General features: G+C 37.4%; 1 protein-coding gene across 3 annotated transcripts in view; it reads right to left on the bottom strand.

Moving 5' to 3' along the window:
- The window catches only part of VPS13D (vacuolar protein sorting 13 homolog D), a 103746-nt gene that overhangs the window by 18880 nt on the left and 68786 nt on the right, over positions 1-16080 (bottom strand). For all 3 annotated transcript variants that reach the window (XM_082777161.1, XM_082777162.1, XM_082777163.1), the window contains 2 exons: positions 6247-6379; positions 4522-4717 (listed from right to left, as the gene is read on the bottom strand). In XM_082777161.1, coding sequence (XP_082633287.1) covers positions 4522-4717; positions 6247-6379 — 329 coding nt within the window. The remainder of the gene's footprint in view (positions 1-4521; positions 4718-6246; positions 6380-16080) is intronic.

Below are 16080 nucleotides of genomic sequence, written 5' to 3'. Positions count from 1 at the left end.
AAACTAAAAGGTGTTTAAAACTCCAGTGAGGACAGTGAAGTACTAAAGAAGCTGAAGAGGTCAGAAATATGGCAGGAAATGAAATGGATTCAACCTACAAAACTGCAACCCAGTTCATCTAGGGAAAAATAATCCAGAATGCAAATATTAAATGACAAGGAGATATTTGCAAAGCAGTTAAACAAAACAAAAAACTCTTGGGGGAAAACAGCAAGCAGAAAACTGGACATCAATTTGCAATGTGATATGGCAGTAAAACCAGCCAACACTGTTTTGGATGACTTGCAGAGTACAGCTTGTCACTGAGCGGTGATATGACAGTCCTTTTTCACACAATACTGATGGGAACTTACAGACTGGGGGGATTTCAAAGTAGCTCAACAACAGCGATGGAAGGATCTGGACAGACTAACTAAAATTTAAAACTATAAAAAATGTTCAACACCAACTGAAGATGGACAGTAGAGCTAACATGGAGGAAAAGGCAAATGGCTACAGTGATTTCACATGGTGCCACAGGAGAAAAAGGGACAAACTTGCTCAAATAAATTAACAAACTCACCCCCCAAAACAAAACAAGAACAGATCATTTGAGAACACAGTTCATAATAAAGGCCTATTATCCCGCTGGGAAAAAAAAATGGAAAGAGGATATGAAGGAAATCACAGTGCTGGTGTTATTTACAGATCAGACTGATAAATCAGCTCAACTGTACTGTATGAACCATTTCCAGATTTACACAACACAATGCATGCTAGCTGGTAGGTGTAATATCTCTAACTTGTACAAAGTTTTTGTGAAGGGCTTCCCAGGAGAATGTCTACTTCACTGCAGTCCGTACCCATGCACGACTGACAGTATGGTACAGACTCAAAGTCAGATCTAGAACAAGTACAAGGCAGGGAAGGAACCTGGGACACATACAGAGGTGTTAATTCTCAAGCAATATTTACCTTCAGAACTTGAGAACCCTGAGAATATCCTCTTTGCAGTATATTAGCTGGGATGACCTTCCATACGATTACTTAAATATTTTGTACTTCCTCTTTGCAGGGTTACTGGTATTCTTTGGCTCTCGAGTCTACTGCTTTTGTTCTTACAGCCAGAGACACAACTAACAGTGAGATGGACACCTGAAGGAGAAAAGTAAATAAAGCCCTACTGCTGGCATTGTGCTGTTGCACTTTGCAACCTCATTGCACATTTCTGAGTGATAGTGTGAGAGGTGGTGAACAATGAATAACCAGAGAGGGCTGCTTCTTTCCAGGTGAAGCATATTTAAAAGAATCAAATATTTATAGAAGAACTTTCTAGGACCATTAACAACTTGCAAATTTCAAACTATTCTTAACTAATGCAGTCTAGTACACTAACAGGATTGATGAGAAATTAGTAGGTCATGAAATAATCTCCTTCCTGTGTACTGAGGACAACACAAACCCTCACATCAGTTCAAAATTAACTAAGACATCTCAAGACTTCTGACCTAGCAGAAGTCTGAGAGAAAGCCATGATGGCAGTTTTGTGCACTACTTGGTAAGTTAGGTACACGTCTAAATATATATTCTCTTAAGATACGCTGCATTAGGAGTTAAAATATGTTTCTAGGAGAAAGCTTTCCAGGCATATCTATAGACAAAACAGCTTTCCTGTTTTGAACTGGTCTTTAAGACTTTTGGCAGTATATGACAAATATGGAAATAATCAGAACTCTTGCATGTGATACTGCAGTACTTGGAACACATAAAACTCACTCAAAAAAGGTATCAAATCACAGACATTAACTTTTAATAAATTAGATGTATACTGCATTGTCAGCAATTGTTTTCTTTTATCCTCTGCATTAAAATTTAAAGCTATTAAGACAGCTTTATTCATAAATTACAAACATAATACATTATATAATAATAACTTTTAAGATTAGACTTGAGAAAGTCCAGCCTAAAGTCAGATTTTAAAATATTTTCTTGCACTTTAAACACATCACATTTTAAACTACTGCAATAAGCTATAAAGCCATCGTCTGTGTCTCAGCTGTACAAGTTTGGCTCCATGTTCTGTACACAGGGTTCACAGGGCTGTTGCTAGCTGCATGAATCCCAGTACAAATCAATACATTTGAAGCCAAAAGAGACTGATGTGCATGAAGCGTGGTCACTGAGTAACACAAGCTACAGAGTCTCCTTCAGTGTTCTACTAAAATTCAGTGACTTTGCTGGGACCTGCCTTTCAGAACAACCTACAGCCTCAATTCAAATTCCCCATCTCCTGGAAAACTGTTCCAATAATTCAGTAATTAAAGTCAAGCAGCATAATTTCAGGGCTTTTGTTTGTTTTGTGGCTTTGTAGTTGTTGTTTAAATTCAACCATGTGATTATGAATATTGCAAGGGCCTTTAATTTACGGTGATGTACCGTGCCATTTAAATGCAACTGTATTTGTTTCACAAAACTTTTTTTGCATGAATACCTGAAACTTGCACATAATCTGTCAGTCGAGATAAGGTTAAGATAGTTCTCACCATGCTTATTATTATTCCTACTGTGTTCAGTTCTTCAGAACTACACTTGAGATGAGTTACTGACATAAACTTATTTTCATCAGTTATCTGTTTTTATGTACTTAGTTTGGAAGAGTCTACATGGCCCAGCATACATAAAACAGAGAATTAACAGGAGCCAGCAACTTGGGTTTGGAACGCGATGCTATTTTGATTCCAAACCACACATATTTGTATGGTTAACAAATGCAGCAGGGGGATATTGGTACACAGAAGTCCAAAAACGTACAAATCCTTTGTTGTTCTTTTTTATACCCCCGAAAAAACAATTTGGTTGCTTCATTATATATAAAAAAAAATTACCAAACAAAACATGGGTGCAAGATTGCTTATAGCTTATGTATCGTCCACCCCCATTATCTATATATTCCCAACCACATTTATCTAAAAAAAAAAAAAAAGTTTTGATCAGATTTTGTTCACTGAAGTGTGGTAAGTGGCAATGCTTTTTTTTTTTTTCTTGTAGCAGGCTGATAACTTAGACACTTTCACAGTGTATGTAAATGAATGTCATTCACAGTGCTGGTCTACTAGGATAGTATTGCAGAATTCCGTGGAAGCTACAACATGGTTCAGCTCATCTGCCCTAATCTCATAACTGACAGTTAACAAGTTAAAGGGAAATACGCCACACAGGCAAATACAAGCTGGAGATAAGGTTAGCTAGGGGTCCTCCCTTTCCTGTTCCCTGTCTGGTTTATCAGCTGTTGATAACATCACTGCTACTGCTACATAAAGGCTGTGATCAGAGAAATATTTCACAACATGATTTTTAAGTATATGTGCATCCCGATACAAACGGTAATAACAACACAGCTCAATTGGTGAGACAAGTAACAGTATGGCCAGGTGTGTTTCTCCCCACCTTTTAATAAATAAATAAATCTGCACACTTAAAACATTAGGAAACACACAACCAAAACAGCGTTTTCTCAGGGATGCGCTTATAGTTCTCGTGTAATTTTATGTATACATATTTACTCACCAAATTGTAATCCTTGACCTCTTGGCTTTACAAATCGAGCTAAGTACCGAATACATGAGACATACACGTAAACACTGCCGTTTTCACAACAAAGTACACCTAGGTTCGTTCTGTGAAATTTCCTGTATCTCAGTCACACTTCATCAAGCTTATTGTTCCTTACTGAAACACTGATGGTAGGCACCTCAGGATTCTAAGTGTGGCATCATAAAACACAGGAAATGGAAAAGCCAAATGGGAAGACAAACTAACCCAATGTTTCACAAACATTTTTCTCTAAGCTTTCCGACAATAAAATCTATTTAGGATTTTCTTTCACTTCAGCATGCAGGATCTTGCATGCATACATCAGAAGGACTTCTTGGCATAGTATTATCATCTAAAGTAAACTCTTGGCCACAAAGAATAGAGAGTCTTCTCTCAGAGCAGGCTTTTAAAACTTTGCCCTTTCCCTCTTCCACACTCACAGTCAGTGCTAATATTCATTTACATTAAAGATAATCATTATTTTGTCAAGACCACATTATGCTATTTACTGAATGCAGGAAGGAGGCCAGTGCACCTGTCCAGATGTGCTGACTCCTACATCCACCCACATACATTCAGGTAAACAAATGAGCATGTGCAAATAAGGGCATATAGCCACACTTTCGGTAAAAAAGAACAATTGTACGAAGTGAAAATTAGAATTTTTATCTAATGCTGCAGTTTAGGAATTCCTATTTGACGTTGCAGCTCTTCTGTGCAAATTTCACTAATACAAGAGCACCAACAGACACCATAGAAAAAAGTTGCCAAGGAAAAAGCAAGTTGATTAAAATGGGCCACAGCACTAATAGCACACAGTGTATTTGATTTGATTTGAAAACCATTGTTCCTTTGGGTAAAGGAAAATACCAGATTTGAAATTGCAGCAGGTATTGTAAGATGCATTTTTACAATATTATTGACTGAAAACAGAAACAGCTTACTGACCTGGGGCCACTTAGGGTGGCGGTGTCCCTCACTGCCTGTGCAGTTTCTGATGCGAAATCCAGAGCTCCAGCCACAGGTTTGGTTACTGTGCCAACCAGGCCTTTCCCAAGGCCTGATATGAAACCACTGACACCGCCTTCGGTTTTCACACCTTCAACTGTTGAAGTTATTACACTTGTCAATCCTCCAATGATACCTAGCGAAGACAAGGACAGCAAAGTAGGCCAGAAGTATTGCCTCTCAAAATGACACAGTTTTGTTCTAGTTGATGTTGTCTGCCTAAGATTTACTGTTAAGCTTGATAAAAACGTGTTGTGCATTACATGTAATACAAAAACTTTTAGAACTAATTAGCTAATAATTTTATACTTTATACATTAAAATGCATGAAATGTCTGCACACAGACATTACGAACAAATTACATGGATAATATCCCACAGAAAGATTTAACCCATTAAATGTATATCATGTTACATTTCTATACTATTTTATTCCCCATCTGTATTTACAGAGTCCTCATCTATTTCTGAGGTGAAGTGGTTACCCATAATGTGACAAAACTCACTTGCCACAAAAGCTTATACAATTTGAGACAGAAAATGTAAAACTGCACTTGTACACTGGAGAAAGTCAACTACATTAAACTGGAATTATGTGATTTTAACTGAGATGCTGCCGAAAGACATTTCTGTGAACTTTTCTGCCACTAAAAATTTAAGTGCTCAGAAGAAGTCAAGAACCTACAGAGACTTCAAAAGACTTGGAACAGCTCCTATTAACTGAGAATGTGCTTTATGGATGGATATCGTATCTTCATGATTAAAATCTCAAGTTTTTGATGAACTGGCTTAAAACACACAAAAACGCTCACACCATCTGGCTCTTTAGCTTTCAAGCGGCCAGGTGCTCTTTCAAGCACTATAATTTAAGTACAGACCAGGCTGCGTCTTGCAAACTTGAGAACTGCATAGCACCAAGTATTTAAAACACTTCTCTTGAACAACTGTAGATTATGGTTAATTCCTCCACTTCAACAGATAAGATTTGGAGTGGGGGGATGGGCAGCATATAAGAATTCTACAGAACTGAAATCAAAACAGTCCTATTAATTATTGGATGACACAATTAGATGCTTTTAGTTGACTTCTCAGCAGTCTGAAATATTTCATTTTCCTCAATTTACAGTAATACTGCTTACACCAGAGTTTAGAACACACCAATATGAGAGAGACCTCTCATGATACACTCATATACCTGCATGGTCTCTATGAGAAAACACCAGTGTAAAGACTTTAGCTTAGTGTAGAAAAGATTGCCATTTTAGTAAAAGCAAGACTATCTTTTTACAGGCTGCAACAATTGCACTCAAAGAATGACATTTAAACAAACTGAGTCAAGATGATGCAAAATATAAATATTTGATTTAAACTTGGCTTGTATTGATTTAACTCTCTTCAACAGATAAATCATGACCTAAATTGATGTGAGATTCTGGCCAAATTATGACTAGTCCACTGTCTTTTACACAAATTTATTACTCTAGTTCTTACCAGACTTAGAAGAAAAAAAAAATTAAAAAAATCATCAAACTTGTGAAATGTTACTTTAAACTTCTTGGACTGTAACTAATCACCCAAGATTAATACAAACTGTAGTGTACTGTTCTTTTCTATCTGCTCATTACTTTACGAGTGAAACAAGTTAAAATTACAGTTAAGGCTTACCATGTGCAAGTCCTTGGATTCCAGCTACAAGATGCTCTCCACTGGTTGCAGCGTGGTATCGAATGTATTCTCGTTCGGTTTGGTGTCTGTTATCCATTGTTTTACCCAAACCATCTGACAAAGTCCCAGCAAACTGTAAGAGAACAACCTTTTCTGTTATTTAATGAAAAAAAAAGTTGTTTCCCTTATGCAGATTTACTGAAGAAAATCCTGTATTTTAGTTGTGAAATATGTATTCATATTTTTTTTTTTTTTTTTAACACGTGCACAGTTACTCAAGCTTTTTTTTTTCCTCAAATGAAGAAAGTTCTGAAAAAGTCCATTAACCTGTGCTTTCTATTAATGCAACTTAAATCCTGAGGAGATGGTCAAAACCGTAATGGGTGCTGAACTGTGGTGGTCAAGCCAAAAGAAATGAAGCCTGTGAAAGATGTACTGAAAGAAGTTCTAGTGACCCAACTGTAACCTTTCAGAAAACTCAAAAGAATGTTTAGATACAAAGCTTTTCTTCTGCAAAGATATGTGAAAAGCTTCGAGGCAAATATTCCTGACATGAGATTGAAACATTTGCAAGAGTTGCTTAAATTCTTCTTAATAACACAATGTTGAAATGGCTGGCTCTGTTTTGAAAAGAGTCGGACCACGCTCGTTGTGGCACGTGGGCTGATCTAGTGCAGGATGGTGAAACCGGGAAGTGTCCACAGGTACAAGGAACTGCAGAACAAAAATCTTAAGGGAACCTTAAATTTGTGTCTGGCACAGTTTTACTCTTTGCACTCAACAGGATGGGGGGAGACTTGAGATATACATAAAAGAACGCATACAAGTCCAAGCAGGACTTACTCCAAGAACTCTGACCATTCCTGAGTATCAGTCAATGAAAAAGTTCCAAATAAAGTGATCAATTGAGATCTGTTGACCTTTAGGTTTGATGTAATCAGATACAAAACAGAAGCTTACGGGGAAGGGAGGCTCCAAAAAAGGGGAGACAAAAAAAGAATATTAAAACTTTACCTCATATTCAGGGTATTATTATGGCAAGGAGTTCCTAGCAGGCATTTTCCTATAATAATCTCCAATCAGTAGCCTGTACACCTGTACAGTCTCCTTTGCATCCATATAATTTATATTAAAAAACAAACAAACACGTGATTAAGGTATGCACCTAAAGTCTACTAAAACCTTGTATGAAAATCTGATACACTAGAGATGAGAAAAGAAATAGACGAAGAGCTAATTCATGTGCTCAGTGCAACGCCCTCTTTCTATCAGCGTTTTCAAGGCTGGGTTCCTTTTCACCACTGACAAGATTTCCTAGCTTTAAATACTTCTGTCCAGCTCAAAGACAAACCAGTGCAACAGCTCCAATTATCTAAACAAGCAGGTTTTAACAACATGAATAAAAATTAAGTCCCATGACCCTTCTTGATCATATGGACACTAAGCAGAGCATAGTGATCACTGACTGAATTACTTCTGACCTCCATGTGAACTTAATGTAGACATGATTTTTTTTTTTTTAATTAGCCTAGAAGTACAAACCAACCTGATGTAAGGATTAGAGGAGTTGCTATAAAAATTAAAATGCTCAACAGGCCTTCAAATATCAAATCTCATAAAGGAACCTGTCAAGTCCTGCAAGTTATCTTTTAGGGAAACATTTTGAAAGCTACATTAGTTCATAATTAGATAAGCAGCAAGCAGGAATAAACCAAAATATTAATTCTGATCGAATTGGAAAGCTTTCTTTACACCTTTTGGTATGTTTTTTTGTCCTGTCTAAATTAACCAGCTCCACTACACCAGCTTTCCTGCTAAAGTACAATCTATTTTTTGTCATAGTTTTCCTTTCTCAGTGAAGCAGAATTTGACACCTAATAATACTCAATAACAATTCAGTTTTTTCATGCATAGAAAGAATTTTAATGTAATAATGATTTATCTGCTTAGGAAGGAGGAGAAGAAAAATATACGCACACAGGTTAAAATCATAGTCTCTATTAAGTGTAAAAGCAAAAAAAAAACCAAACAAACATAAAAACAACCGGACATTTCACAGGTCACGTTAAGGTCTGCTGAGCAAGTGAGCAACTTGCCATTTTCTGCTGTCAAGTTTAGGCCTATTTGCAATAAAGATTCACACTTAATAGTAGTATTGGCATTATCCTAGCTTGTGATCTGGACAAGAGCTGTGTCATCTCAAGTCACCCAATATACATAATACCACAAGTGAAATAACTGCTGGATATCCGAAACTTTTAACCATCTTTTTCCTTTTACCTCAGATATATTTTCCCTGTTTCTGAGCCTTTTTCAACAACATGACTGTACCTATCTATAAAAAGGAAAAAAAAATCCTAGCATAGAGTAAAATATGCCCTTGTGCCCAGTCTATGCAGACTAAAATTGTTGTATTACGAAAACATCATTCAGCAGTAGCAAGTTATTTCTGGTTCAGGAACCTGAGTAAGCGCTAGAAATTAAAGCGGTTAAAGTCTGTTTTCAACACCAACTTGTAAGGGAGACTTGAAAAAGTTAATGCACAAAACCAATTTTGCCTTTCCTCCCTGCACTCCCCTGGCCCAGAGACCTTGCTTTTAGATGCCTCCTTTAGGAAGTGCAATATTAGATGTTAAGACTTATGGAAGAGCAGTGAAGGTGGCTTATTGAGTTGTTAACCCAATCATGTGGAAAATAGTCTCCAGATAAACAAGGGTGACAACAAAGGTGTTATCCACCCTTGTCTTCCTTAGCCTTTGTTAATAAGGTGTGACGTGATAACTTCAAAGGCTAGTTAAGAACCGTGTAAATGCCAACAGAACTAAACACAGCCCATTATGGAACAAACATAAAACTAAACAAGGGACTTCTAAAACCTATCCCCCTTCTTCCTCCACGTTCACGTGTCCTTTGCCTACTTGCTTACCAAAAAAAGAACTTAGCAACTTGGTATTTATCTCGAGTTTTTCCCCATTTTACAAATCCTTTCCCTGCTACTGAATGAAGCAAGCTGACATGTCAGGTACAGGTAAGAAGGCAGGTACTTTACTTGTCTACCTAGCATCTCCGACTGAAGCTAAGTACTGGTTTTCCAGGCTACTGAAGTCCAGACAAACTAAAGTTCTGTCATTTCAGGTACTAAAAATATTTCAGCTTATCACTAATAAGCATTACCTAATGCTTTCTTTGCCTTAGCCATTCTGCCTTTATAGTCCCAAGTAAACTTATGATTACTCATCAGTTCTTATTTCACATTTACACAGTGTAACCCATCAATATTAATATCTACCACGATCTGCTGAAGCAGTTGAAATAATATACAGAACACTAATTTACTCATGATTTATTTTTGTTAGAGGCCCAATAGTAAAGGAAGATATGCCACAAAAACTTTTACAACTGACCATGTATCCCTTGCTGTTTCAAGCCATAGGGGAAACAAATAAATAAATAGTACCATACACAGTGTTTGGGAGCCAAGGCTGACGCCAAATAGTAAGACTTACGGGGCACAAGAAGAATTCAAACCAAATGAAAACTGAGTTAATTCTAGACTTTGTACTGCATGTTCCCTCTAAGCCAGATGCATGAGGCACACAGCATGGAAATCAGTTTTAAGTAATCTCTTAAAGTCTTTTTAAGCTCTTGGCACTGCCTTGTTCTCTAAGGACATCCCAAAAGGATAAATACACAATTATGACTTTAGTCCAAACATTCCATTGTAATTCTAGCATCAGAGAATTGTACTTTTACAAATATTATTGACTGAGCGAAGTAGAACATTCCAAGGAATTTTAAGGAAGAAAGTGATTAAATAAAATATAAGTCAGTTATAACTTCTGTGCAAACCTCATAATAAACTGCATTTAGAAATCACAGGGTTTACTCGTTTTTTAGCCTCGCTCTGCAGAATTTCTTTTTAAAAAGTTCTTTATAAAAGATTGTGCAACTCTAGCCCCAGACACCACACACTGGTGATGCTCATACTTTTACCTCAGTAATGTTACCTGGTTCTCAGAGAACAAAGCACCAATGTAAGCATGTTACTTTAGCAATGTAGATAAGAGTATTTCAAATGTATTTAAAGTCGGAAAGTCTAACGCAAACTGTGAATTATGTCATCTTCTTTTCTCACACACACTCCTGCATTTTCCAAAACAGGAAAATCCCTAGTCATGATGACTAAAAGTCATTCCACAGTTTCAGCAGTAACTCCCCTAAATATACCCAAGTGTCTACGTGAAAGAGAAGAGCTGCCTATTGCAGGAAACAAAGGCTGCGTAAGTAATTAACTGATAGGGAAAGAACAGCGATAAACAGATTTCTGAACAAGAGTTCTGTTAAATACATTCTGCCTTACTCCCTAATTTTGGAACTGCATTTTCCTCCCCCCTTCTACCCTGACATTTACTTTCTGATGTACTTCCAACAGAAGCAAGATGCATCGCAGTACAGACTGAAAGGAATAATACAGTAAGTATTAGCTGGGAAATACTGAACACCCCCCGAAGTATATATTGTTAAACTGATCTAGTACAAAATGTTTTACTTTTTTTTTTTTTGAGACTCATAAGCTTTTTTTTTTTTTTTTTTTAGCATGTAATGATAATTTGTTTCTTTAGATAATATTTAAATATGATAAAAACATCAACACATTTTACATATGTTTAACAGTTATCTTACATTAAAGATATCGATAACTTCCATAGTAATCTCAAAGAAATTGGTATCATTACAATGTAGAGGCTACTTGCTTTGGAGTTTTGTTTAAAAACAAACAAACAAAAAGAACACATCCGCATCTTCCCTGCTGAATAGAAGTTTCGGCAGTACTGTTCAGCCAAGTGATTAAATACAATGGACTACCTCTAAGCATTTAATGCCCATCTAAATTTAATCCCCTGTGGTTATTTGTCTTCTGGCAGTATCATTCAAAATTATTTTTATTTCCTACTTCTCTCAAACCTGTTATATGTATCATAGAGGTAGAAAGATTTTACACTGACTTGACAGTAAAATACAATGATTCAAAACTATGCGTTTCTCTCAGTGCATGGAGGCAAAAATCTCAGTATACAAGCTACAAGCTAAGCAGACATGTACATGCTGCTGGGATTTGGTATGGTAAAGAAACCCTGCTTCAGAACAGTTAGCCATCCTCAGATCTTGATGTTATTCTTTAGGAAGTGTAAAAATGCAGTATTTGTAGATACACACAATAACTAGGTACAATGGGACAGATAAAGGTGTCTAGGAAATTCTTACATCCAAGTTCCCTTCCTTTTATTGTGATGTCTCAAGACTAATACTAGTACTTAATACGTTTCTGTGACTTACTGTGAAAATAACTTTCAGAGCAGCTTCTTTACTTGTGCATTGTTAAGAAGTGGAAGATGCAAACACTACATATTTCATTTTACAAACATCAGTAGGTAGAAAGACAACACAGCTCCCTCCTCTTACCTCTCTCTCCTTGGTCAGCTGTACATTGTTCTGGGACTCATAAACAAAATGCTTTGGGTATTTGAAAGCATAGCAAGCGTTTAGTTCTCAGATTTAAAACTCCTATCTGAAGCTGCTCCACAAAATGTATTTACCATGGCTTCTGTCAGTTTCCTAAGAAAATGATTACCCAGCTATTCAGTCAGAAAGGTTTGTGATTTCAGGCAAATTTATATGTTATATGTTTTTTACACTTTTCTTTGCACATTACTCCGTGCCAGGTGAATTGTTAAACGCTACCCTAAGCACAGAGGATGGTTTAGGCCGAGCCCAAGACACATTTATAACCAGGTCAAATCACGCAGTGAGAAATGTGTAATGGAACTATGAACAAAACTGATGCAGCCCTAATTTAGAAAATACCAAACCAGCAAAACGCTATAATCAGCTTCTCATTTTAAGAGATACATAAACTTTGACCCTCTCTAAATTACTGACAACTAAGAGGAGGCAACGGCTTTTCCCACCGACCAAGCATGTGCTGCTTGAGATCCCGTGCAGCGATCTCCACCCCTGTTTCTGTCATATAAGCGAAGGAAAGGAGCTTTAATTAGCTCACATCCCATCGTTAACTGAGCGTCCTAATGCATCCTGACAACGGCATGTTGGCCGGGTGATCTGGAAGCCCCCTGACGCGCTGCCTGCGGCCGCCTGATTAGCCGGGTGTCCCGGGGGAGCCCCACTGGCTCTGTCCCCCAGCTGCCTGATGAGCCGGGGAGCTGCCCTCGGGGACCTCCTGGGAGGCTGCACCAGCAGGTGCCCGTTGGCAATAGTTTTGTGTTACAGGGTTGAATGAGTGATCCCTGCAGGAACTGCCGGCTGTTTTCACATACACAGAAGGCAGTCAAAAGTCCACAGCATGAACTTGGAATGACCCCAATTGCAGAGTCACTGGCGGGTTCATCTGGAGGACAACTGCGCTTTATTAAACAACTAATACTCTTAACAGATAATTCCCCCCTCTCTCCCCCCCCCCAACTTTAACTCTTGCAAAGCTTTAAGGTCTTCCTGTTTGTTTATTTTTTGGGAATGGCATTACTCACTCTCTTCCACCCCCTCAAAAAAACAAAACACACCTCTACATACTGAAAGCCAGCAAAAAAAATAAAATAAAAAAAATGAAGAGATCTAGTCCAGTTCCTTAATACCTAACAACAATGTATTTGTGCTCTGGCAGACTGTTTTTAACCATCACCCTCACCAACCCCCTTGTACTTGCATACAACAACTCTGTTATTTCCAGTGCTCACGTTGCAGCGCGCTTCCTTCCAGCAACACGCCGGACTTGCCAGTCCCATTTTCTGCACTGTCACCTATGACCGCACTTGGGATGCACAAGAAACTTCTATTATAAAACCTCAGCAGCTTTCAGTGTTCGATTTTTGGAGGAAACCTGCAAGCCTCTTTTGGTCTGCCATTGTTTGTGCAGTGTAAATAGCTTACAGTTCCTTGAAGGATGACTCACTCAGATCTGTAGAACTGATGGCAAGTCTTATCTATTGTTACAGCTCCAGAAGATAACCTTGGCCACATCCCCTGGATGTAAAAATATTGTCTTCCCTCCTTGGCGATACACATCTAAGGAATTTCAAGTTTAAAATTGTCCTGTTTAACATATTATACACAGCTTTATATGTGCTCCCTCTTAAAATATACAGTAGGGTGGTGTACTTAGCCTTGTGTCAAGGCTGGAGTGATGAATTTCAAACCCACACCCCATTTTTTATCTTTCAGTTTCTAATTGTGATACATGGGATATATGTGATTGTTTTCATGACATGCTAACCATTTAAAAACCGTAGACGAAGACCAAATTTCATTTTATCGTTAATGATAACTGTTCATTTCTAATTTTATAGTTTGTGCTTTTAGCAGCACTCTGCATACTACATTTTAAATTCTCCTTTGTTCACCTCATTCCCCAGCAGGACAGCAAAACAAGAACATTGTACTTTATTTTGAAGAAAATCAGCAGGTAACATCCTTCAAAGTAAAGTTCTAGACAGGTGTAAAAATAAAGCTTCAAGTTTTAATAAATTGTCAAGATGGTCACTTGTAGATTTCTGCATAAAGCTAAAACATCTCATTGCTTGCACTTGTCATGGATCCTCATTGTCTACTGAGGAATTTCTCTTGGAAAGGCTAATTCAAAGCCTCCACCAGTGTGTCATCTGGATTCTGAATAGGCACATTTAGGACATCAAATCCAGATCAAAATGTTTATTCCCACAGAATACATATTTTTGGTTTGATTTTACACCAATGCCCTTTCTCCACACAAAGATACACTGTAGTCAAAGCAAGTTCACAAACACTTTGTATAAGAAGCTTTGTAAACGCTGAATTTAACCCAAACTCTGAAGGGACCTTATGATCAGGATGCTAGCCACACACATTTTATCCCATGGTAGGAATGAAAGACAGGAAGAACAATATAATCCTTCAAAGTTCCCAGATGTGGTCCTCTATCTTTCACTTCTTACCCCAAAAATCTCTTTCAAACATACTGATTCACAGATACCAGGTATTTTGCACATGAGAGGTGACACTTTCCATGGCTTTTCATTGTCACTAATTGGCCATAAATCTTACCGCCTTTTAAAATGGTTAAAAATGGGTAAAATTGCATTATCTATTGTGTTCCCCCTAGCACTGAAAATTTCTACCTGAAAATTTCAATTACTTTCCATCACGGTTTCTCATAATCTTCATGTTTTCATACTGTTTTTCACTGCTCAGCACTTGATCTTGCACATGTGCGGCTAGTCTTAGAATGAAATGCAAACTCAACTGAAGATGATCTGCAGTGCCACCTGGATGCATTACCTGAACAAAATGAAACCAGCCCCTAGGCAATATTGGGGAAGACACGAGGAGAAAAATCTTAATCAAAAACGAATCATGACAAAAAAAGACAACAAAGACAGACAGGGAGGCAGTCAGAAAACATAGGTAAAGCTACTTTTAACCTGAACCATATAAATCACTTCTAGGAATACAAAAACCTTGAGTTTTTTTTCTTTTTTTTTTTCTTGAGAAATAAAATTCTGTCACTATCTTACCTACAAGCAAGACAACGCTTGGCTTTGGTTGCTCATTTTGGTTGGGTGAACATAAAGCCTACAGCCTTCCTATCCCTGGCAACTAGATTGCAATCGCTCCTTTAACTCAAGGAAAGGGACATATAAACTAGCTCCTGTCTGTTCAAAACCAACAAAAAGCTTATTTCAAGTGACATATTTGGAATGTGAAGAATGGGAATACTGCAAAGTCAGAACAAGGTGGAGCAAAACAAAAGCACTGAAATACTGAGAAAGTTCTATGCTATTTTTCTGTGCATAAAAAATGTCACTAAGTTATTTTTTTGGGGGGCAGGGATCATTTCCATCCAATATTTGTACCATAGAAACCAAGCCTAGCTGCAGAGCCGTAACAACTACATTACTATGTGCTCATAACTCACAAAAGATAACAGAATTCCTAATACGGGTCGAACGGATCAGACACATAAAATACAGTATTGAGAAGCTGATTTATTTTTCAAACCTTTTACAACCGGGAATTTTCTTATGTCAGCGTAACACCTATTTGCCAGCAATAGGTTCAGCCACGCTTAATTTTCCATTCAGAGTATATAAGCTATGGAACATTTTTCTTCAGACAGTAACTCAGTGTTCAGTATTCAATTCTAATTGAAACACCTCTGAAACAGGAATAACTTAGGATTTAGAACTATCATGCCTAAAGGGGGAAACAAAGGGCGAATGCCAAGAATTCAAGACATTTCTACGCATATGGCAACTATAGAAATCTTCATTCAGAGGGAATGAAATTCCCTCAGGTGTCTATATTTAGGATCAAAGAACTTTTTAAAATACAGAACTTTCAGTCTCCAAGGGATAAAAACTACAAAACTCTCTGTAGTGAACTTTATTTAACCTAAGGTTTTGTGCCAACTTAAATATGCTGCAGCTATCCACTTGAAAGAAGGCATTACCCACTGCATGTTCTGAAATGCATGGAAAAGCCATTACAGGAATAATCAACAGAACTATAAAATAGAAAAGCAATAAAATGACAAAACCAGATACAACTCAAATAGCTTACTTTTCAATTCAGTCGTGCAGTGTTAGATTTAACGTGATGATTACAGTCTTTAAGTTTATTTATCTATCTATCCATTCACACCTTAAATCTAACTCATCTTAAACTCTTGTGTAGACTTTTAAGACACTTGAAAGTCAGGCACACAAAACAACCAAAAATGATTTTTTTTCCAGCCATCAATTTATACGCAGAACAGAGGCTTATCTAATTTTGACTACTTCAGTT

Source organism: Aythya marila (genome assembly GCF_965140915.1).
Source record: "Aythya marila genome assembly, chromosome: 21".
Classification (NCBI taxonomy): domain Eukaryota; kingdom Metazoa; phylum Chordata; class Aves; order Anseriformes; family Anatidae; genus Aythya; species Aythya marila.
The sequence above is the reverse complement of the archived record's forward strand: the minus strand, read 5'-3'. Positions and strand labels throughout refer to the sequence as shown.